We start from the raw sequence: 23,364 nt of genomic DNA, 5'->3' as shown, positions 1-23,364 counted from the left end.
AAAGGGCAACGGCGGGGGCAGGGGGTTGTTTTCTGGAAATAAAATGCAGGGTTGGCAAACCTGACACTTGCCCCGTCCTCTAAAGCAGCTGGCACCAGCACCAGGCGGGGGCAGGCCCAGGATGGGATGGGGCACCCCACAGAACAGGCCCAAGGCACCCCACGGAACAGGCCCAGGATGGGACACCATGCAGAACGGGGCACCTGGGGGAGTGGGGGGGAGGACGACGCTGCAGGTGCGTGTCAACGTGGTGTTAGGGGCGCCATCCGGGTGTGACTCTGCAGGACCGAAGCACCCGATCCTGCAGCCCTTCCCCAAGGCAGGAGCACAAGGTGACAGGAGCCCTAGGCTGCGTTCCCAGCTCTGCCACGGGACCTTGGCCAGGGCTCCCGCTCTGTCCAGCACCAACTCTCCCCCTCCCCGGGGCGGCGGCAGGTTGCGGGGGTGCTGTGAAGAACGGAGAAAGAAGCGGGTGTTATCGCTCTTCCCCCAATCGGCCATGGGCCCTCACATTCCCGTCCACCTGAGACGGACCATAGCAAGGGCAGGCCCAGGATGGGAGGGGACGCCCCTCAGAGGGTCCTGACCCCCAACTCCTCAGGCAGACGTGACTCTTAGCCAGCCAGTAAAACAGAAGGTTTATTAGACGACAGGAACATGGTCTAACACAGAGCTTGCAGGTGCAGAGAACGGGACCCCTCAGCTGGGTCCATTTTGGGGGGCAGTGAGCCAGACAACCACGTCTGCACTTCACTCCATGTCCCCAGCCAGCCCCAAACTGAAACGCCCTCCAGCCCCCCCTCCTCTGGGCTTTGTCCCTTTCCTGGGCCAGGAAGTCACTGGATTCCTTTGTTCTCCAACCCTTTAGCTCTCACCTTGCAGGGGGGAAGGGCCCAGGCCATCAGTTGCCAGGAAACAGGGTGTCGGCCGTTCTCTGTGTCCAGACCCCTGCACACACCTGCCCTCTAGGACTCTGCAACGATCATACACCCTTACCCCACCCCCTAGACACTTAAGAACTGCATAGAGGAAACTGAGGCACCCCCACACTATTCAGAGGAAACATTAAGAACAGTCCCACTTCGTCACAAGGACACCCCATGGAACAGGCCCAAGATGGGATGGGGCACCCCACAGAACAGGCCCAGGGCACCCCATGGAACGGGACTGGGACAGAACACCATGCAGCACGGGGCACCCCGTGGAACAGGCCGGGGACGGGACGCCGTGCAGCACGGGGCACCCCGTGGAACAGGCCGGGGACGGGACGCCGTGCAGTACGGGGCACCCCGTGGAATAGGCCCAGCAGGGAACAGGCCCGGGACACCCCACGGAACGGCCCAGGACAGGGCACCACACGGAGGGCTGGGCCTGCTCAGGTTTCCTTCTCTCATTCTGTTTATTACAGTGGCACCTACAGCCCCTCTGCAGCCTGGTGCCCCGCTGTGCCAGGTGCTGCCCATGCCCCTGCCCAGAAGAGCTCACAATCTAACCCGACAGGACACACTGAGGGGAAGCAGCGCCAGGGAGGGGGTGACTTGCCCCTGTCGCTCAGCCAGGCAGTGACCCAGCTGGCACCAGCCCCCCACATGGCTGGCTGCTGGAGCCCCGTTTACAGTCAGTCTTTCTTCAGGCTGCAGCCGCTCAGCGCCTGGAGACGCCGGATGGACCAGTCCTAAAGCACAGATCCCAGCAAGGAGCAGCCTGGGTTACGGCGGCCATGGGGCTGGGAGGGAAGGAACTCCGTGGGCCCCAGCGCCCGGCCAAGGGAGCAGGATTGGGACCACTCTCTGTCCCTCCCGCTGCCGGCTCACTGCGGCACGCTGCCAGCTCTGGCTGCCGGCCAGCGCATGGGAGGCCAGGCGCAGCGAGAGCGAGACCACAAATAAGCAACAGAATCTTCGCCTTTAATGACTTATTATTTCTTTCATGCTTTTATTTTCCGTCCCACCCTCCCTGAAGGGCCGGGGGAACAGCTGGGGACAGTTGGATGCCAGTTGTGAAGGATGCCTTGCCAGGGAAGGCGGCCTGGGGCGGGGGAGAGCCATTGTGCCTGTGAAATGGGACAGTGAGACGCAGGGGGTGCTGCGTGGGTGTCGGAGGAAGCATCCAAACCATTGCCAGCTGTTTGGGAGGTCAGGCGGGAGGTGCACTGAGCTGCTCTGGCCTCAACTGAGCCACCCAGGAGAAACCCAGCATGGAGAGAGAGATGGGATGCTTGGGGGGGCGGGGGGTTTAGGAGGATGGACAGACAGCACAAGCTAGCGAGCTCGCAGGCCTATTGTCTAGCCCCTCCTGCCGTGCATGCCCCACGGACCCCACAGCGAGCCTGCCCCCCAAGGTCCCGGCCATCCAGCTGCTGGGGATTTCCATGGTGTGTCTGTCGTTACCGACAATTGCCACTGCAGGAATAACTGCACATCTGCAAGTGCTGGGGGGGGGGGGGGGGGCGTCCCTAGTAATTAGTGTTAATTTGGAACAGGGCGCTCCAAGCCACGGGAGAGCTTCAAAGGCGACTGAGGAAGCCTCAAATTCCAACCCCCTAATTAACCAGGGAGCGAGATGAAAAGACAAGGCCGAAGCCCAGGCCTGCCAAGCGCACTTCCAACGGGAGGGTCGCTGGCTGGCCGGGCCAGGCCCCAGCGCTGGCACAGGGGGGCACGCGCCCACCCCGGCCCCCCAGATCTGAGCTGAGGGAGTGCCATCGTGTCAGTAAGCCGCGGCTGGCCGCTGTCGTCCCAGGGGCAAGGGGGCTGCGTGGGGGGAGGGGGCTCCGCCAGCCAGCAAGATAGCAACAACGAGCATGTTAATGAGGAGCGCTATGAAAATTTTCCTTTCCTCCAATTAACAAATGGAGCACTTGGCTTTCTCATGCACAGGGCCCCTCTGGTTCCAGCCCCCCGCCCCCCCTTGGGCTTATTAATGCCTTTGCCTCTGAGTGGGGCTTTGGAGCCCCCCCACAGCCCTGCAGGGGGAGCAGCCGGGTCCCCATCTCCCCTGAGCCCTGAGGGCTTGGGGTGCCGGACCCTCCCTCTCCCTCTTGTGCTTCAGCGTCCAGGCACTGAGGGGATCTGCACACAGAGTGCCAGGGCCCCTGGGCTGGGGAGCCTCAGGGCAGTGCCTGAGCCCCCCGGCATGCCCCCGAACAAGCCCGGCTCCCCACGGCCCTGCACTCTAAGCTGGGCCTCGCCACGCACCAGGCCCGGGGCTGGGTTAAAACCAGAGACCCCTCATGTCACTGGCAGAGCACGGCCTGGCCTGGCCCTGCCAGCAGGGGACGGACCCCCCAGGACCAACAGGGCCGTGCCAGTTCTGGTGCCAATCGGCCTCCAAACACAGCGCACGGGGGGGGGGGGCCCTATTCCCTCCCAGGGCAGCTCGGTGGGAGCTGACATCTGGGCCTGCCAGCAGGGGCAGTGCCAGTCGGGGCGAGTTCAGAGCCGGGCCAGCCCAGCCCGGGTGCCGCTCACGCTCCCGGGCTGCTCTGGGCAGTACGGCCATCCTTCCTGGGCCGGGGCAGCCGCACCCAGAGCAGCGGGAAGAGACCCGGGAGCCCTCGCGGCCGCGCACTCCATGGGCAGCTGCCAGGCGAGGGCGGAGCGTCCCCAGCACGGGGGCAGGAGCAGACAGGCTGCACCCTGCTCTGGTGCCCTGAACGTAGCCCACCACGGAGCCACATGCACCGGGGAAAGCAGCCAGGAGGGGGTGCTTTCAGAGACGTTCAAGCTAAGGGTGCCCTGCTCCCCGGGGTGGTACCAGCTCCCTCGGGCGGCTCTTCCCCTGGTTCCCAGCAGCACCACCTGGGACAGCACCGCCGCCTGCTCCTGGCCAGGCCCCAGAAGGAGCAGGGCAGCGTCTCCCCAGTAGCCACCCATGCAGCCGAACGATCCTCGTAATTAGAGTCCTCAGCTCAATGACAGCGCCAGGCATCTCCTCCCACCCAGCCAGGCCACCCCCGGCTGGGAGGCTGCCCGGGGAGCCCCACTGAGCATGCCAGGCCTGGGGAGTTATTGCCCCTCTGCCCATGGCTCGGCCTGGCACTACCCGCCCCACGCCCCTCCCCCGAGCAAAATCTCTTCAGAGCATTTTCTCTGCCGCAAAACCAATGGGATTCTCATTACAACTCGCACGCCAGCAGTGGCTGGAGGGTCCAGCCGAGCTCGGGGGCCCGTCGTGCCAGGGGCTGCACCCCCCCCCGAGAGACAGGCCCTGCCCCACCACAGCCTCAATGCCAGGCCCAGGGTGGATGGGGAAGGTGCTGGGCCGAGCTCCTCCAGCAGGCAGAGCCAGGGAACCCAGGCATCCAGTGCCATGCTCTACCCACTGGACCACGCTGCCCCCCCAGCTTCCCCCTGCAGGGAGCGGGAGAGACGGCAACAGAGGGCCCAGGCCAGCTGCCGGAGGTAGGGCCACTCCGACGGCGCTGGGGCTCCGAGCCAGGTGCCCACCGATGGGCAGAGAGGTGGGGCTGATGCCGCGCCAGCCCGGTCCATGCGAGACTCTTGAGGGTCGCTCTCCTTTGGTTGCTACAGCAACAGCATGGCGCCCACCGGCCATCATCCAGGCCTGCTCCGAGCTGGGGTGCACAGTGCTGCCCCCGGCAGTGTCCCCCACGGGGCCTGTCTGACGCCCAAAGGACATGCCCAAAGGAACAGCTCCTGCCCTGCCTTGCACAGAGGATGGACCAGGCCCCCTGCATCAGGCCCTGCCGTGGGCTCTGCCCGTCTCTGAAACAGCACGGCCCAGTCGCTTCCTTGGCGCCCTGCTGGCCGAGGCATCACCCCCCTTGGCACGCAGCCCAGCAATGCGGCCCAGCGGGCGGGTATTTCCTGGGGGCTGGGGTGTCACCACAGGCTACCCCTGCACCTCTCAGCGTGGGGCTCCCACGGTCCAGGGGACGCACCAGCATGGAGCTAAGCGGACGAGTGAATGGGCACCAAGGAGAGGCCTATGGGCCACATCCCGTCCCTCGGGCCCACATCCCGTCCCTCGGGCCCACTGCCCCATCGTCCCCTCTCACCCCCGCACCAAGGAGCCAGGGGGCCTCCCCCTTTTCCCTGAGCAGACTGGGCTGCAACCTGCCCTCAGAGATCTCCCCAGCCGCTCCCGGGCAGTGGGGCCTGTCACCACTAATACCCTTCAGCTCCTTGCCCACTGCGTCGTGCTGCCTGCCCCCTCCCCGGCACTCACACCTGCAGCCCAGCAGTGTCCCGCCCCGCGGGTCCTGAAGTCTCACACACACACACACACACACACACAAACACACCCCGGCCGGCGGCCTATCTCGCTGCGGGCAGGCAGTGCCCCCTCCCACGTGCCCCACAGGAACCAGCTCTGGGGCAGAGCCAGGAGCTCAACCTGGGGCCCACCGAGCCCTGGGCCTCCCTGCTGAGGCTGCCAAAAAGGGGGCAGCAAGAACCACGGGCAACGGCGGCTTCTGGGCCTATTGGGAGCCCAGCTGAGCCCCCCCAACTCATCACATGAGCCACCCAAGAGCCTCGGCCAGGAGGCAGGGCTGGCGAAGGCTGGACCCCGGCGCCTGCCCCTCTCCCCGAGATGCTCCCGCTCTGACGGCCGCCACACGAGCAGAGCTTCCAGGAAACCCGCCTACCCGTCACAAACCCCCTTCGCCCCCAACCGCAGCATTGACCCGCCTGGCCAATCCAGGGGCGTCACGAGCTGACAGGCCTGTGAACCCCGGTCTCCCAGTGGGCTGCCCCCCACCTCACCTCCCAGAGGCTCAGAGCACCCAGCGGGGCTTCCAGGGCAGGGGCGCCCAAACTGCTCCCTACACAAAAAGCCCCGAATATTGAGACTGTCCCTATAAAACCTGGTCACCCTGCTTAGAAACCTAGAGGCTGAGCTGCCCAGGAATGACGACTGCAATTCCACCCCCGGCCCTGGCAGGACAGTGAGGAGGAGCACCTGGAGCAGGCGGGACAGAGTGTCAGGACACCTGGGTTCTAGCCCCTGTGCCTCGGTTTCCCCACTGGCAGCAATGGGACTAAGGATCCTGCGGGGTGGGAGGCCGTGTGCCATACTGTCTGCAAAGTGCTTGGAGATCCTGGGACAAAGGGCAGAAATCCCAGGGCTGTTCCAGACACACACAGGGGGAAATGGCTCGCTCACCCAGATGAGAGGCCCCGTGTGAAGCCAGCTCTCTCCTCACAGCCAGGGGGCTGCCAGGCAGATGTAGAAAGCCAGGGCCAGGAACACAGACAGACGGCAACCTGGGGCCTCTGGACACTGGGGCTTCCCCAGCCCCCGGTCATGGAGCTGGCCCACTGGGCTGGACACCACTATGAAGCATGGGGGCCATGCTGGCACCTGGGTGCCTCCAGCTATGGGGCACACTCTCTAATACCACCCTACAACCTGCCATGGGCTCGGAGGCATGATCAGTCCTGCTTGGCCCCCCGCCCACTGTACTGCTCAGCCTCGCGATCCCAGGAGATCTTAAGCTGAGCCCATCGCCCTGGTATCTGGGCTCCTGGAATCTCCTCTCCTCTCCCTGTGACGAGCCCTCTGGTAGCAGCTACTGGCACCCACTGATTTCACGGCTCCCCCCATTGGGGCCTCAAACATTAGGGTCAGGCCTATTCCAATGGGGCTGCCCTGCTCTCGTACCCACGGGGAGCCAAGCGGCACCAATGTGGGGGCATAGCGTGGGTACAAAGTGCTGCGGGGCTCCTGGGCCAGGACAGACAGGAGACACCCAAAGCCCCCCCAGGTAACACACAACAGCATCACACACAGCCCAGACCCCTGCATAACACACAATAGTGACACACACAGCCCGCCCTCCCCTCTCCCTGCGTAACACACACTGGCATCACACACAGACCACCCTCCCTCCATCATAACACACAACAGCATCACACGAAGGCTGGACCCCCCACGTAACACACAACAGTGTCGCACACAGCCCGCCCTCCCCTCTCCCTGCGTAACACACACTGGCATCACACACAGACCACCCTCCCTCCATCATAACACACAACAGCATCACACAAAGGCTGGGCCCCCTGCGTAACACACAACAGTGTCACACACAGCCCAGGCCCCCCGCGTAACCACAATGGTGTCCCATACAGCCCTCCCCTCCCCCCGCGCCCTGCGTAACACACGACGGCGTCACACACAGGCCAGGCCCCCCGACGTCAGACACGGTGTGATGCTGTGTGACGAAGTGGGACCGGAGCCTTTCTCCGCTCACTCGCCGGCTCACCTGCTGAATGATTCAGATAACGATGTAGCATGCTGAGCAATGGCAGAGAGAGCACACGTCTACCGTTTGCGGACGATACCAAGCTGGGGGGGCTGCAAGTGCTCTGGAGGACAGGATTAACATTCAAAATGATCTGGACAAACTGGAGAAATGGTCTGAAGTGAACAGGACGAAATTCAATACGGACAAATGCAAAGTTCTCCACTTGGGAAGGAACAATCAGTTGCACACGTACAAACTGGGAAATGACTGCCTAGGAAGGACTGTACTGTGGAAAGAGATCTGTGGGTCAGAGTGGACCACAAGCTAAATATGAATCAACGGTGCGACACTGTTGCAAAAAAGCAAACATCATTCTGGGCTGTATTGGCAGGAGTGTTGTAAGTAAGTAAGTAATTCTTCCGCTCTACTCCACGCTGATTAGGCCTCAGCTGGAGTATTGTGTTCGGTTCTGGGTGCCACATTTCAGGAAAGATGTGGACAAATTGGAGAAAGTCCAGAGAAGAGCAACAAAAATGATTAAAGGTCTAGAAAACATGACCTCTGAGGGAAGGTTGGAAACATTGGGTTTGTTTAATGTAGAGAAGAGAAGAGAAGCCTGAGAGGGGACAGGATACCAGTTTTCAAGTACCTAAAAGGTTGTTACAAGGAGGAGGGAGGTACATTGTTCTTCTTAACCTCTGAGGACAGGACAAGAAGCCATGGGCTTAAATAGCAGCCAGGGCGGTGTAGATTGGACATCAGGAAAAACTTCCTGTCAGGGTTGGGAAGCACTGAAATAAATTGCCCAGGGAGGTTGTAGAATCTCCATCATTGTAAGTGAGATTTGTAAGAGCAGATTAGACAAACACCTGCCAGGGACGGTCTAGATCAGGGGTAGGCAACAGGTGGATTGTGGACCAAATCCAGTCCGCCAGACGCTTTTGAACAGACCACACAATCTTTATTTACTGTCATCATTATTGTCATCATTTCTGTATTATTATCTCTGGAGTCTGGACCTTGACTGTACCTGGGCCAAGAAATAATTGATTACCACTGGCCTTGATAATCCTTAGTCCTGCCATGAGTGCAGGGGATGATCTCTCGAGATCCCCTCCCGTCCTTCTATTCTATAAGAACTGCGACATCACACTGTGGCACACATGATATCACACCTTTGGGCCTCCAGCACCACGGGTGGCAAGTAAAGCCCCCCACCCTGCCCCTTCCACACACACTCCCCCCCACCAGAGCCCAGAGCCCCACCACCACGGCCGCTGGCCCCTGCCCCAGGCTAGTGCCCTCAGCCCCGGAGCACCGGGAGGGCGGGGGAACAGCCCAAGCGGGGGCCAGCACACAGGGGGAGCCACAGAGCGGGAAGAAGGAAGGGAGCTCTGGGGGCGGAGCATGGGTGGGGCCACACCTGGCTGTTTGGGGCGGCACAGCCTCCCCCCGCCTACGATACCCACCGCCCATGTCCAGCCCCTCACAATGACACACCGTGACATCATGACCCCCCAAGAAAGGGTGGGGGGCAACATGCTGGGCTGGGGCTCCAGCAACCTGAGTTCAATTCCCCACTCTGCAACTCTGGGCAAGTCCCAGGATGCGGGAGCACGCGCACTGTGCCTCAGTTTCCCATCCGTGCAAAGGGGCTAATAATCCTGCCTTTCTCTGTGTAGCCTGGGAGCTCCTTGCCGGCAGGGGCTGTCTGACACAACAGGGCCCTGATCTCAGTGGGGACCGGTTGGTGCTACTCTAATACACCCGGTAAGGCCCCCACTCAGAAACGGCCCTCGTCTGTGCATGCACCGGTCTCTGGGCTATTTCCCATGCCCGTTGGTGGGCAGGAGGCCACGCGGTGCCATGCACAAGGTTTAACAGCCTGGCCGAGTTAAATATGACCATCTCCTCCTGAGTGCACGCAACCCTGCCCCTGCCAGGGCCTCTGGCATGGCACCGCCAACCCCAGGGAACGCCCAGCGTATCGTGCCCCACTCCTGCAGCCAGGAGCAGCCCCACGGCAGCGATGGAGCAGCCCAGCCCTTCCCTGCCCCGGGACAGGCCCCAATTCCCTTTGGGGCTCAGCTATGAAAGCTGACGCAAGGGCAGGGGGGCGAACGAGAGACGTGGCCTCCCCCCAGCCACGGCACTCACACACACGCGCCTGCACGCTCTGACTCAGCTCGCTAGCCACGGCCCCGAGGGCTGCGATGCACGCAGGCCGGGGGCCACCTTCAAAGTGTTGTGGGGCGGATTAGCGGGATTAGGGAGCGGGTGAAAGGAGCCGTGCTGCTTCGGAGGAAGTCGCGCCGAGGGCAGGCTAAAAGAGCCATTTTCACCTGGCCCGCCTGTGGCCACCAGCCTCGCCTGTCACAACACGGCTGCGGGGGCCCCGCTCTGCCCCACAGCCCCTGTGCCCGGGGTGAGGGGGGGAGAGGAAATACAGCCAGTTGGGTGCCCGGGTGGGCACGGGAGGGTGAGTGGCTCGCAGCCCCCTTCCAGTGCCTCCCCTCAGAGCGCCCCAACAGGGAGTCTCGCCGCCAGCTGTTGGGGGTCCCCCCGACAGGCGGAGAAGACCCCAGGCTGGGGGATAAATTCTGCGGTTTGTGCCCCCCACAGACCCTTCTCTAACAACCCCGGCCCCGCAAAAGCAGGTTCTCCAGCCGCCTTTCCAACCAGACAAGGCAAAGGGCGACCAGCTTCCCAAGCCAGCGGAGAAGCCGGGCCCCTGGCCCGGCCTGTGTCGATCGGAGCCAAACAAATATCTTTATCACTCGAAATCCCAAGGGCTGGCTTCTGGGGGTGGTGGCGGGGGAGGGAAAAGGCCTCTCCTGAAGGAGCTCCCAGAGCCATGGCCAGGGATGAGGGGCAGCACGACCCCCCAAAATATGGGGGGGGGGGAGGGGGAGAGTCGGTTGGGAACCATTCACTGCTAAGACTCCTGTCAGCACTGACATAAATTTCCACTGGTGTTGGCATTTAGGCCCTGGCTATTTCCATATGTATAGGGCTGCCTGGACTAATTATGCTAATCATCTCCTCTGTCGGGCGCTGTGAGAAATGGCTGCATTAGGCACTCCACTGCTTGCGAATGTGCCCTAATGCGGGGCTGACACATACATTCATCCCCCGCTGAATGGGGGAATTTTTCCACTTTGCTGCCTTCATTCAGGCACGAAATGAAGGGTTTGAACTCAGACCACTTTTCCAGGCCCGAGGAGGAAGCAGAGAATAAAACTCTTCTCGGCCCCGCTCCCTGCTGCCCCCCCACCCCCCCCAGTAGAAAACACCAGACACTAAAACGCTGCTGTCCACAAAACTCTTGCTGGGCCTTTAAACAACAAATCAGCAAATTTTCCGTCCATCACAAGTGATCAACGGGTCACTCGGGAGGGGTTGCAGGGAAGAGAGCCAGGAAGATACTTCCCCCCACCATAAGAAAAAGAAGCGATTTCTGCCCCCACGCAGCTTTGGCAAACTGAGCCGGGCTCCGACTTTGAGCTGGCTTCAGACAAGAAAGCGCCTTTCACAGCCAGCCCCGGCTGCAGGGGGAAGATGCTTCGGAGCAAACGGCACCGCGGAGGGAGCAAACAAAGCCGATATATCAGCGAGTGGAGCAGGCTGCGGGCGTGCTGGGGGGCGGGCGAGGCCAGGGTCTTCCGCTCGCTGCCTGAATGCAAACCTGGCTCCCTCTTTTGCTGGTGCGGAGAACAAGGTCTGTCCCCAAGGGTCTGGGCTAGCCTATGGGTCGCCCCCTCCCCCCCAAAAAAGAGCAGGGCCGGGGGAAGGAGGCCGAGTCAGCTGAGCCACGACACCGCGACGCAAAGGAACCAGGGCAATGCCCTGGCCGAGGGCAGCAGCAAAGTGGCATCCACAAAAAAGTCCGGAGTAAAAGTGATCTTGGGATGCCAGGCAGAGGTGGGCACCCCTGCCAGTCCCCTCTGCATGGGGCAGCCCACGGCAGGGGGAGCAGACGCGCCCAGTCAGTGGGACCCTACTAAGCACAGGCTCCAGTCAGTCAGACGTCCCCTCGCCAGCTCTAAATGGCTGCAGGACTTTGGGGGGCGCCCAACTTGAGCCATCTCCACGGGCGAGAGCTTCACAGGGCAGCTGCACAGCGCTTCCCGACAGAGCGGCCCCCGCGGCCGCACCGCGCCCCAGCTTGGGCTCCCCACGCCCCTCTGGGAAACGGGGCCTGCACACGGTCTCCCCACTAGGTCTGCCGCCCCCGCCCGACTCCTCCGGCCGCAGCCAGGAAGCGGCTGCCGGGGGATCCGATGCGACTGCCCCGGCTTGGTTTCCCGTGACCTCTGCTCCCCGCACCGTCCAGCGACAGCCCTGATGGTCTGTAGCCCCCCACCCTCAGCGCTGCTCCCCCTCCCCAGGCTAGCGAGCCGCAGCATCCACAGACGCTCCCCTCCCCCCCACGCACACACTGCTTGCCAGCTGGCTCCGGTGGGCCTGGATTCCAGCAGCCCGGCTGATTTCTCGCAGTGCCTACACCCCTCCTCCCGCAGGCCGGCTCCTGGCTTGGCCACTAGCACCCCCAGGGCCTCTCTGGAGCCTGCCATTCGCCAGGAGACCACCCAGCACTCCCAGTGCCCACCCAGGAACCTTTCACCCCCAGCCTCCGCTCTGCAGACGCCACCGCTCCTCTCCCACTGGATTTCCTCGCCCCCGGCCCAGCTGGGAGCAGAGGCCAGGGCGCAGCTCCCGGAATGCGCGCAGGCCCCCGAAACGCCTCCCCAGTCCCCCCACGCTGGCCCTTTGACAGGTGGCTTCGTCTGCCCGTTGGTTTTCCTCTTTCAAGTGGCACTGTGTGGAGATGGCAGGTCAGCTCCAGCCGGACCCCCCGGGCCCCGTCGCCCAGCCCCGCCCCCCCAGCAAGCTGAACGTGCCTAGGGGCTCATCCCCCCTCCTGCCAGCCCAGTGCATGCCGGCGCAGTGCGGACGTCTCCCCGAGCAGACAGCCCCGTGGGCCAGGCTGGCTCTGCCCAAAACCAAGCGCTACAGAGAGGCCAGGAACTCCTGCCACACCAGGCCGGTCAACAGGCCACCAGCGCCAGCCAGGGCCGGGCCTGGCACTCAGGGTCCAACAGCCTAGCCGCTGAGCGGGGCAGATGGTACCAGTCCTCGGTGCGATGGGGCCAGCACGCACATCAGCCTCCAGGGGGCGCTGCTGCCCAGGAGCTCGGGGGTGGGGGGGGGGACCTGCAGGTGGGATCTCGGTGAGGGCCGCTGAGCACCTGCCAGACAGCTTCCCTCCAGCATCTGCTACCCACGACTACTCCCCAACTTCCCTCTGCCCTCCCCCCACGGCTGCCTCCCTCCCCCGCCTGCTCTCTCTTCCTTCCCCTAAGTCCCGCCCTGCCCTCCCCAGGCTGATTCGCCTGCCCCCCTGGTCCCACATACCAGGGGGCTTGGGGGGCAGCGAGCCCCTCGCTTTCCACAGTCCTTCCACCGGGGACAGGGAGCAGGGGAGATTCCCGCACGCCAGGTGGCTGCTCCAGTTAGAGGCTAACGCAGCTTTCCCCTGACCCAGCCCTCGGCCCCATAAATCAGCCCCAGCCCAGCCCCCTGGCCCTGCAAACACACTCAGACGGCCAGGAACAGCTGCCAGGTGGCCGGAGGTAACTCAACACTCAGCCCGGGGGGGGGGGGGGGGGTGGTGTTCAAAGCCTTCAAGAAGCTAATCGCTTTAGAGGCACCTAATTGAACATTTCCACAGGCGATCCCAATTTACGGGCGCCGCCGTCTCTTTTCCTATCGCCCCCGTTGGATCAGGCCGGTCAACAACCCCTTCTCCAGCATGGGCACAGCCTGTATGGCCCGGGCCTGGGCTGGTTTCCATCTCTCAGCCCCTCTCCATGGGCCACCCCTCCTGCTTCCAGCGGCAGCCGACACCCTGCCCTGGCCCCTCCCTCTGCAACGGTCCCGATCCCGCCGGCCTGGCACAGGAGACGAGCTCTCAGGACAGGCTCCGCCCTGGGAACGGAGCAGGCCCCGCACAGGCCAGCCCGCCCCGAGGAGGAAGCGGCTGACGGCGGGCACCCTTGCAAGTCCGACGGTAGCTCAGGCATCGGGCAGGGGCAGCAGAACGAGGGCAGAGAGCTTATGGGCAGAAGGGACCCCAGGCCATCGCGTGTGACCTCCTGGACATCTCAGGCCACCGTCACCGCAGCAACCAAAGGGTTACAGCCCTCAGGAGACTAGACAGTCACTTGCCACAGGCAGAGAATGGGCGGGGGGAGGGGAAGAGGGAGCGCCCCAGTACCCGAGGCCCCCCCAATGCAGGAAAATGATTAGGTGAGAGACACCCAGATAACCTAGCAAGTGACCCACACCCTCACACTGCAGAGGAAGGCAAAAAAATCCCGAGGTCCCTGCCAATCTGACCAGGGGAAAATTTCTTCCTGACCTCACATATGGCATGAACCTGTAGGAGAGAGTGCTCGCTGCCACCTCAGAGCCCTGACCCACCCAGCCCCATGTCCCATCTCCAGCCAGGGACAGCTCTGAGGAAGCAGACAAAAATCCCAGAATGCATTGGGGGAGGGGAAATCCCTTCCTGACCCTTGCCAGTGGGGATCTGAAACCCTGAAGCATGAGTGTTGGGAACATAAGCCACAAACTGGAAGTGAGCCCCAGGGCTGCTGAGCCGGGCCCCCACCATCACAAGCGGTCCCACTAGAGAGTCATGCTCGTATGTATCCTGCCCTCTCTTCAAACTCATTATGTTGGTTTGCCCCCCACAACTTCTGTCCGGAGGCTGTTCCAGAACCTGGGCCCTCCGACAGGGAGAAACTTTCTTCTAATTCCCAGCCAGAATTGGCCCCTGGCTGGTTTGTACCCATTTGTTCCTGGGCCAGCACTGCCCTTCAGCTTAACGAGCTCGTCCCCTCCCTAGCTGGCATTTACCCCGGGCATGTTGCGAGAGAGCAAAGCTCAAGTCCCCTCTCAGCTCCCCTAGGCTCCGCTCAGCGGCCAGGCTCTCAGTTCCCTGATCATCCTCACAGCTCTTCTCTGCACCAGTCCCAGCCTGGGGCAGGCTCCACGCAGCAGCTGGATGTGCGGCAGGGTCGGTGCTGTATGCTGGGGCCTGCCTGCTTCCTTCCCCCATGGGCCCATCCCTGCCGTCACCTTCTGGAGAAGCCCAAGGCCACAGCAGCCAGCAACACGTCCTGGGGGTGGAGCCCCTTCCCAGGCTGGGGGCTTCATCAGTTGCTGCTGTGGTCCGTGGCTCCCCTCTGCCTCTCCCCTCTGCCCCCCATAGGCGTGCTCTGGGCAATGCTCTGCTGCGTGCAGGGCAGCGGGTAGCTAGCTGCATTGTCAGGGAGCCAAGTGCTGGTGCAAGGTACCCACTGACAGGACCCGCGAGCCCTTGGCTTCTCCACAGGCCAGTGTAAGCTTCCCATATAGTGCCCCTGGCCCGCGGGACTCGGCCCTGCCATGGGGAGAGAGGGGACTTGAGCCACCCTGGCCTATTCTGTCCTCAGTCTCTCGACCGAAACTGCTCTAGGTCTGCTCAGTACCCACTGTGCTGGCGGCTGCTTTGGAGACGGACCCTTGGCATCCCCATGCCCTGGCCAACATCCGATCCCAGCCCCTCTGTCACCAGTGACCCGGATCCACAGGGAACTGCAGCTCTACTCATAGGCCGAGCGCAAAGGCCCCCGGTTCTGACCAGCGACAGAAAAGATCAGGGACTTCAGCTGACCCAGCTCCACCCCTGTCTTGGACCCAGACTAATCTGCTCTGGCCTTTCCTCTGCAGATGATTTATCATTTGCCCCACAGAGATACACGCAGCAGCTGTCCTGAGCTGTCTTATACCGGAAAATCAAACCCAGCCCTTCCCAGGACAGTGAGACCCCTCGCTGCCACCCACGCCGGCCCCACTCCTCGGTGTGACCCTCTCCATCCTGCTCAACAGCACATGTAGCCCGAAAGGCAGGAGCTGGGCCAAGCCCCTGCCACAGATCTAGCCCCCATGCCCACTTGATGAAGAGGTCAGCCCTAGCTCAGCAGACTGATGGGAAACCCTAGGGCACGGGGGTAGGGCCGGCTGACGGAAGAGCTAGACGTGGCCCGAGTCCCTGTGGGAAGGGCTGTGTCATTGCCCTGCTGGGAACCAGGAGCGAAAGCCATCGGCACATGCTGCCCTTAGGGAGCGGCACACGGCAATGCCCGTGGGCAGAGTGACCTGCCCAGGCACTGACCAGGGCACAGAGCTTGGCTGCTTGGAGGTGTGATGGCAAAGGGATACCGGGGGCAGCTGTTAAGCACAGTCATAGGTCATAGGACGTAAATGGCGGGGCTGGGCCCAGTCACCCCTTCTCTACCCTGGCTCCTGACCTGGGCACAGTCCTACGCAAGCATCTCGCCCTGGCCTCCTCCTCTGGGGGCCCATCCATGACCCCTAGAGAGGGGGGACAGCAGCAGAGTCTGGCAAACTCCTCTCCTGGAATGCCCTGGCTCCTGGGTCTCCATCCCACACACCCCTGCCTGGCTCCCAGGCAGCAGAAAGGGCACCAAAGCCAGAAAACCCTGCAGAGCAGATTTCCCTGCACTGGGGGCTTCCAGTAGGACATGAATTCCAGCCTCCCAAAACCCGCTAGCCAAGGGCCCAATCCTCCAGCCACCGCCGGGGGCAAGCCAGGCACGGACGGCAAAGGGGCTGCTGTACAGGGCGGGAGGCAGAGAGGAGCAGCTCTCTCAAGCGCAGGGCAGCTACGTGCAGGCCATGGGGGCTAGCAAGAGTCTGACCCACATCCCACATTAGCACTGGAAAAGTTACTGCGGCCTTCATCTGCACCCAGGGCCCGGTGAAGTCGGTGGGGTGGCAGGGAGGTTCTGAGCGACATCGGTAAGTGGGCCAGTTTGATCCTGCCGAACCAGAACAGAGCCAGATCCATGCCCAAGCACCTGCCATGCCCAAGCACCTGCCATGCCCAAGCAAACACCCCACCCGGCAACGTCAAGGGGCCCTCCAGGACCTCTGCCACCAGAACCTTCCCTCGGGTCCGACACACGGCCCAGCCCTGAGCCAGGGGACACTGCAGCTGCTCGGCCTGCTCCGGATTCTCCAACAGCCCTGACACCCTGCACGGCCCACGGGCAGGACACAACACTGGGCCCCCCCTTTGCACGGAGGCCCCCCATCTACCCATCACTGAGCACCTGCATGCTCAGCACTGGCCAGAAGATCATGCTGAGCCACTGCCCAGAGGAGTTCAAAATCCCGGGGGCACAGATCTGACCGCACAAGCTCGTCTCCGCCGGGTGATCATCTCACAGCCAGAAGGTTCACACAGCGTCGGCAAATATCACCCAGTTAGTGGCAGTGCTTGGCACTACCATCTGCCCATTCAAAGCACTGGGCAGATGCCACTTGACATCTCCTTGCAGTGCACTACCAAGCCGGTGAAGGTTATCATCTGCATTTCACACGTGGGGAAACCGAGGCACAAAGGGGCCGCTGGAGCTGCCCAAAGCCCAGCAGGTGAGTCAGAATTGGACCCTGCCTCCTCAATCCATGACCGTTCCTCTCACCCACGCTGCCCATCGCACGCCCGAAGCGCCCGCAAAGCCACCGCCATTGCTCGGCGCGCGAAACAACATCCAGGCAGCACAAAGCGGCCTCTTGGGCGAGCAGGAGCCAGGCCTGAGCCAGACAGCAGGGCACCCAGGCCAGCCCCTGGGACATCCTATGGCACACAGAGAATCTCAGAACAACCTCAATCCTGGGCTTCTATGTCACCTAAAACTCCCCCCGTGCGCTGAGATCTCACATGGAGCAGCGTGAGCTTCCAGCAGGACAGCTAACCGTGTCAGCACACCTTGATTCAAAGCACCCCTCCCCACGCATCTCTACCCCCCATGCCGCACTCTTCCCTCCCACCCACCCCCCTTGGAGACTCGCAGGCCAGCTCTCATCTCCCCCAGGAACCCATCTGAGCTCCTGGGTCCTTGCCCCGTTTCAACAGACACCAGTCCCGAAAGCTGCTGAACCCAAGCGAAGGAAACCCCACAGGGTACGGCCTCGCTTTGCAGGCGGATAAAGGCGGGGGGGTCTTTCCCGTCTTTAAATGCTGAACAGCTGCAGTTTGGGATGGATCTATTGTTTTTGCCACAGATCTGTGTAATGCAGAGGAAGGGTGGGGGGAGGAGATACGACCTCGCCTCCTTGTCTTAACAGCCGCGCAGACACCCCTCTTCGCTGTGTGAAACAGGTGTGTAAACTTTACTGGCACTCACGGGGGAGGGGGGGGGCTCTTTTAAAGTAAAGTTGCTTCTATTGTTGAACAAAATCCAGGAGTAGCTGAGGACCACACATGAAGCCGGGGGGCGGGGAGCGCTGGAGCTCAAAGATGGCTGACACCACCGGAGGGTGTGAAGGTCCCACCCGATGCGGCCTCGGAGAGGGGCTGCGAGAAGAGAGGCCAGAGACCCCGAAAAAGGGAAAGTCCTCCCAGAGCAGGAGAAGGGAAACTCGGAGCGCCCGGCAGCCGCGGGAAGAGTGCCGAAATCCAGGCTGGACTTATTCATAACAAAGGAATCATTTTTATCAGATGTTTCCACTAGGAAATGAGGCTTTGCTCTCCTCTGCCCCTTGCTCTCGGCTGTTTGTGTTCTCACTGGATTCCCTGCTCCCTCTTCCCCCGGGGGGCAGGCGCACGGGCCCCGAGCCAGCCCCTAACTGACAGCACTGTCAGAGGTCTCATTCTCTCCTCCGGCAGCATCTTCCCGATTTTCAGATCAATACTGCAATCTCGGAAGAGGGCGGCTCGTTCGCGGAGGGAACAAATTTAATTACACGCGCCTCCACGGACACCCAGACGCGCATCGACCGCGATCTGGACCCCTCACAGAACCCAGCGCACCCACCCTGGCATGCATGCCCATGCACCCCCCACCCCAGGAAAGCACTCCCGTTTATATGCGCACCCAAGGGTGCCCCAAAGCTACCGAAACCTTGGGGGATGCACAACTTCATCGGTCACCTCTCCCGCCTGCCCAACTGTCATCCGAGCGCCGGGAGCTGCTCTGGGAATGCCAGAGGACTCAAGGCAGCAAACACTTCCATCGGGGCCGTGCATTGCTCTACCAGCGTTCACACCGGGGTACGCGTGTACGATCATGTCTGGACATATATGTTTGCACGGGTTCACAGGCTGACGCACGTGCAGCGTTGGGCTCCCGCTTTATGCATTTCTCTTATGCCACAGCCAAGGTGTCAAAGCTGAGACCGAAGCGGAGCGGAGGGTGGGTCACATGCACGTTCACATACGTGTTGGTATGTGCCAGCTGCCCACCCACCCCGTGGGAGGGCGCGTATAGCATCCCGTCAGTAACACTCCCGGAGCGGCTCAGAGCCGAGCCCGGCTGGATTCCGGTTCAGCAGCCCAGGATCATACATTCCCTGCCTACACCTGCCAGGATTTCCTCCTACACCCACGGGGCACGGAGATCCCCACTATAGCGCCCAGACAGCCCCGCCCCCCAGCGCCCTCCCACCCCACTGCGCCCAGACAGCCCCGCCCCCCCAGCACCCTCCCGCCCCACTGCATCCCCCCACCCCACCGCCCTCTCGCCCCACAGCACCCAGACAGCCCCGCCCTCATAGACTCATAGACTATCAGGGTTGGAAGGGACCTCAGGAGGGCATCTAGTCCAACCCCCTGCTCAAAGCAGGGCCGATCCCCAATTTTTGCCCCAGACCCCTAAATGACCCCCTCAAGGATTGAACTCACAACCCTGAGTTTAGCAGGCCAATGCTCAAACCACTGAGCTATCCCTCCCCCCACGGCGCCCAGACTGCCCTGCCCCTCTGCCCCCCAGCGCCATCCCGCCCTACTGTACCCAGACAGCCCACCCCCCCAGGGCCCTCCCGCCCCACAACGCCCAGACTGCCCCGCCCCCCCCGCCCAGACAGCCCCGCCCCCAGAGCAGCCCCCAGCCCCAGGCTGCCGCCCCCCGGCTCTTACCTTCCACCCACAGCTGCTCCAGGTCGGTCTCGATGGCGGCGGCCCGGAGCCCCAGGGCCAGCGCGCCGAAGAGCAGCAGCCCGGCGAGCAGCACCTTGCCGCAGTGCCGCTGGATGCGGCAGCCCAGCGCGAAGAGCAGCGCCTGGAGCCGGGCCCGCAGCCACAGCGGGGCCCGCGGGCCCCCGGCCTCGCCCTGCGGGAGAGGGGCAGCGTTACCCGCGGCCCGGCCCGGCTGGCCCCCGCCCCGGGGGGCCCCGACAGGTGCTCGCATCACCCCCCACCCCAGCTCTGCCTGGGCCAAGGGGCAGCGCCGCGGGAGGGACCCCGAGGATCCCCTTTCTTCGCAGCCCCAGGGGCCTGGCTCCCCTCCCCCCGGGGGTGTCCTGGGGGGCAGGGCGCCCCCTGCGCTCAGCATCCCCCACCGCTGCCTCTGCCCCGCGGGACAAGCTTCCCCCAGCCGGCTCCTTGCGCCCTCCCCCCACTGCCCCCCAGGCTCCCCGCGTCCCCCACCCAGCCGGGCCGGCTCCCTGCGCCCCCCCCCCACTGTCCCCCAGGCTCCCCGCGTCCCCCACCCAGCCGGGCCGGCTCCCTGCGCCCCCCCCCCACTGTCCCCCAGGCTCCCCGCGTCCCGCACCCTGCCGGGCCGGCTCCCTGCGCCCCCCCCCCCACTGTCCCCCAGGCTCCCCGCGTCCCGCACCCTGCCGGGCCGGCTCCCTGCGCCCCCCCCCACTGTCCCCCAGGCTCCCCGCGTCCCCCACCCAGCCGGGCCGGCTCCCTGCACCCCCCCCACTGCCCCGTAGGCTCCCCGCGTCCCCCACCCTGCCGGGCCGGCTCCCTGTGCCCCCCCTCACTGCCCCCCAGGCTCCCCGCGTCCCGCACCCTGCCGGGCCGGCTCCCTGCGCCCCCCCTCACTGCCCCCCAGGCTCCCCGCGTCCCGCACCCTGCCGGGCCGGCTCCCTGCGCCCCCCCCCACTGCCCCCCAGGCTCCCCGCGTCCCGCACCCTGCCGGGCCGGCTCCCTGCGCCCCCCCTCACTGCCCCCCAGGCTCCCCGCGTCCCCCACCCTGCCGGGCCGGCTCCCTGCGCCCCCCCTCACTGCCCCCCAGGCTCCCCGCGTCCCCCACCCTGCCGGGCCGGCTCCCTGCGCCCCCCCTCACTGCCCCCCAGGCTCCCCGCGTCCCCCACCCTGCCGGGCCGGCTCCCTGCGCCCCCCCTCACTGCCCCCCAGGCTCCCCGTGTCCCCCACCAAGCCGGGCCGGCTCCGTGCGGGCCCCCCCCTACTGCCCCCTTGGCTCCCCGCGTCCCCCACCCTGCCGGGCCGGCTCCCTGCCTCCCCCCCCTGCACCCCCCAGGCTCCCCGCGTCCCCCACCCTGCGGGGCCGGCTCCTTGAGTCCCCGCCTCCTGCACCCCCCAGGCTCCCCGCGTCCCCACGCACCGGTCCCCTCCCTGCTTCCTCCCAGGTCAGCTCCATCCAGCCTGACCCTTCCTCCCCCGGCCACTGGCTCGGGTCAGTGACGAGGGTGCGAGGTTCCGCGGGCTCCCCCAGAAGCGCCCCCCTCCGGCTCCGCGCAGCAAGGGCTGGGGGAAGACCTGCTGGCCGCAGTGTGTCACACGTTCGGGGGGGCGCCGGGAGGCCCCAGGGGGATGGGACCAAGGGGCGAACTTCGCCCCAGATGGGCCTGGCGCAACTCCCCGGCCCCCCTCCAGCAAACTCACCCCCGGATCCCGGGGGCGCCGGCCGGGCGCCGCGCCAACCCGGCAAGGAAAGGGGGGCCGGGAAACCGAGCTCCCGGAACCGGCCGCGGCACCGCCAGGGCGCACGCACCTCTCCAAGCGGCTCCCTCCCCAAGCTGCCGGGACCAGGGCGGGAGAGATTTTAGGTCCCCACCCTTGGCCGCGGCCGCCCCGTTGCCGTGTCCCTGGGGGCTCCGTGGGACGGTCTCTGCAGCCCCCTCACCTTGGAGATCCCCTTCAGCGCCGCGGCGGCGTGGGCGCAGCCGGCTCCCCGGCCCGGCGGAGCTGAGCTCGGGGCGCGCTCTCCAACGCGGGGCTCCGAGGCCATGGTCCGGCTCCAGCGGGGGTCGAGCGAGGACGGGCGGGGACGGCGGAACGGCGAGGGCGGTAATCCAGGGGGCAGCGGGCAGCATCCGAGGGCTCCGCTCTGCTCCGGGGGGCCCCTGCCAACATTATGTGGCCAGCCCCGGGGCCATGCGAGCGGGCCCCGTGCGCCCTCCGGCTGGGCTGCGCGCTACCGCGGCGTCTTGAAGCGCCCCGGCGTGCGGGGAGACCCAGCGCGGAGCCACACGCAGCCCCCCACAAGCTCGGGGAAAAGCCCCCCACAAGCGCGGCGGCAGCAGCCGATCGTCAACTCTCCCCCGTGCGCCTCAGATCCTGTCCCACCAACATTTGGAGCGAGCCGCAGCCTCCCTTCCAGATCATGAAGGGGGGGGGGGGGGTGATGGGAATGCGCTCCGGTTCCCATTGGCTAAGGAAGAGGCAAATTACTTTGCAAACATCTCCTATTATTAGCTGCTAAGCAACAGCTCACCAAAGTGGAGACGAGGGAAGACCACCCAGGCAGCCCCCCTCGCTCCCTCCCTCCCGCAAATCAATGAGGGCAGAGACTGGAGAAGAAAAAACTTCACTAAACACAGGAATTCTGCTCCAGAGCCTTTCAAATGCTCCAGCCTTCCCCAGCTCCTGGCCTGCCTCTTCTATTTATTATTGCAAGCGGACATGGCCCCATTGAGACAGCTGCAAACTGTCCCTTGCAAGGAGGGGAAGGGGGAAAAAACCAAACATTCCCCCCCCTTAAACTGGAACAGGGAGAATTTCGGGGGGGGGGGTTGGTTTGAAAGAGCCCCTGGGCTTGGCACTGGAGTATAATTGATTTCAAAAAGAAACACTAGGAAAGTTGCAACAAACCAGCGCAAACAGAAAGCCAGCAACTCTCCCCCTCCCGAAGGCCTGGGTGAGGGGGTGGCACAGGAGAAGCCGCGGTCGCAGGCCCGGAGGGAAAGCTGGCTGGCTCTTTTGGGAGTTTTGCAGCCAATTTAGGGGCACAGACCCCCTGGCTCAAGGAAACACAGCACCCCACTTGCAAGTGGCTCTGGTGGGAAAATGGACTATGGGATTCCCGGGCCCCCTCCCTCTCACGCCCTGCGCAGGGAAAGTGGGGGGCTGCCCCTTCTAGGGACAGACCCTTTCCAAAACGCAGCTGGAGCCTCCAGCACCCACGAGGAGAGCGAGTTCTTGTCCTCAGTCCACTTGAGTAACAGCAGTCCCCTGCCCCCCCCCCCCGCCATTAGGGTGGGAAAGCCAGGGGGCTGCACCATGCAAAGCAGAGCCCCCCCAGTGCCAGATGTTGTGGTCAGCGCCCTCTGCAAGGCTTGAGGCAGGGAGACGGAAAGGAAGGAAGAAAAGGGTGTGGGGGCGGGGGGAGCCCCAAAGGAGCTTAATTACTGCGAACAAATGACGGCTTAGACCCCTCCCGGCCCAGCTGCTGGGCTGCGTGAGAAGAGACACCGTGATCGGAGCCGCACCTGACTAAGGGCCTACCCGCTGAGGACAGGCAAGGCACTGGACCCCCCTTGGAAATGCCCCTTTCCCCCTCGCTCGCCGACCCGAAGTGCCGCCCCCCGGGAAGGAGCAGTTTTGAGGCCAACCTGCCATCTACTGCTCGATCAATGGGTTGCACTTCTTCCGGGCGGTGCACAGGGCTCCCAGCCAGCTGCCGGGGCCCAGGGACTTTCGACGTGAGCCCAGCGGCCCAGCCCTTGGACCCGAGGGGCAGCGGCTGCAGGCAAGTCCTGAGCCATTGGCTGGGCCCAGGACTGGGAGGGGGTCAGGCCCCAGGCCCACTGAACCCAGCATCGCCTCTTGGACAGTGCCACATGCCAGGGAGGGGGGTTGTTAGAACAGACGCGTGGGGCCCAGCTGTTCCCAGAGTGTGAACCAGTTAAACCCAAGCCCTGCCCCTCCCCTGGGGGCAGCTCCCCGCCCTGCGCCACCCCACCCTGCAGTGACTGCAGCATTTCATCACCCCCCCACATTCTGCTAGGGGAGGTTGCCAGATGGACACAATCCCCCCCAGTGGTGGGGGTAGCTGCTCTGCCCCCTCATCCCCCATTCCATACCTGGGCCCTGAGCACTGGTGTCAGATCCC

At 64.0% G+C, this 23,364-nt stretch overlaps 1 protein-coding gene across 2 annotated transcripts in view; it reads right to left on the bottom strand.

The window, feature by feature from the left end:
- Window positions 1-21,618, bottom strand: part of PTCH2 (patched 2) — a 56,771-nt gene extending 35,153 nt beyond the window's left edge. For both annotated transcript variants that reach the window (XM_037906679.2, XM_043552500.1), the window contains exons 1-2: window positions 21,157-21,618; window positions 19,200-19,392 (exon numbers count right to left, since the gene is read on the bottom strand). In XM_037906679.2, coding sequence (XP_037762607.1) covers window positions 19,200-19,392; window positions 21,157-21,261 — 298 coding nt within the window. In that variant the 5' untranslated portion in view covers window positions 21,262-21,618. The remainder of the gene's footprint in view (window positions 1-19,199; window positions 19,393-21,156) is intronic.
- Between the last annotated feature and the right edge of the window lie 1,746 nt (window positions 21,619-23,364).

Source organism: Chelonia mydas, chromosome 8 (assembly GCF_015237465.2).
Source record: "Chelonia mydas isolate rCheMyd1 chromosome 8, rCheMyd1.pri.v2, whole genome shotgun sequence".
Taxonomy (NCBI): Eukaryota; Metazoa; Chordata; order Testudines; family Cheloniidae; genus Chelonia; species Chelonia mydas.
This window is presented reverse-complemented; position numbering and strand designations above follow the sequence as displayed.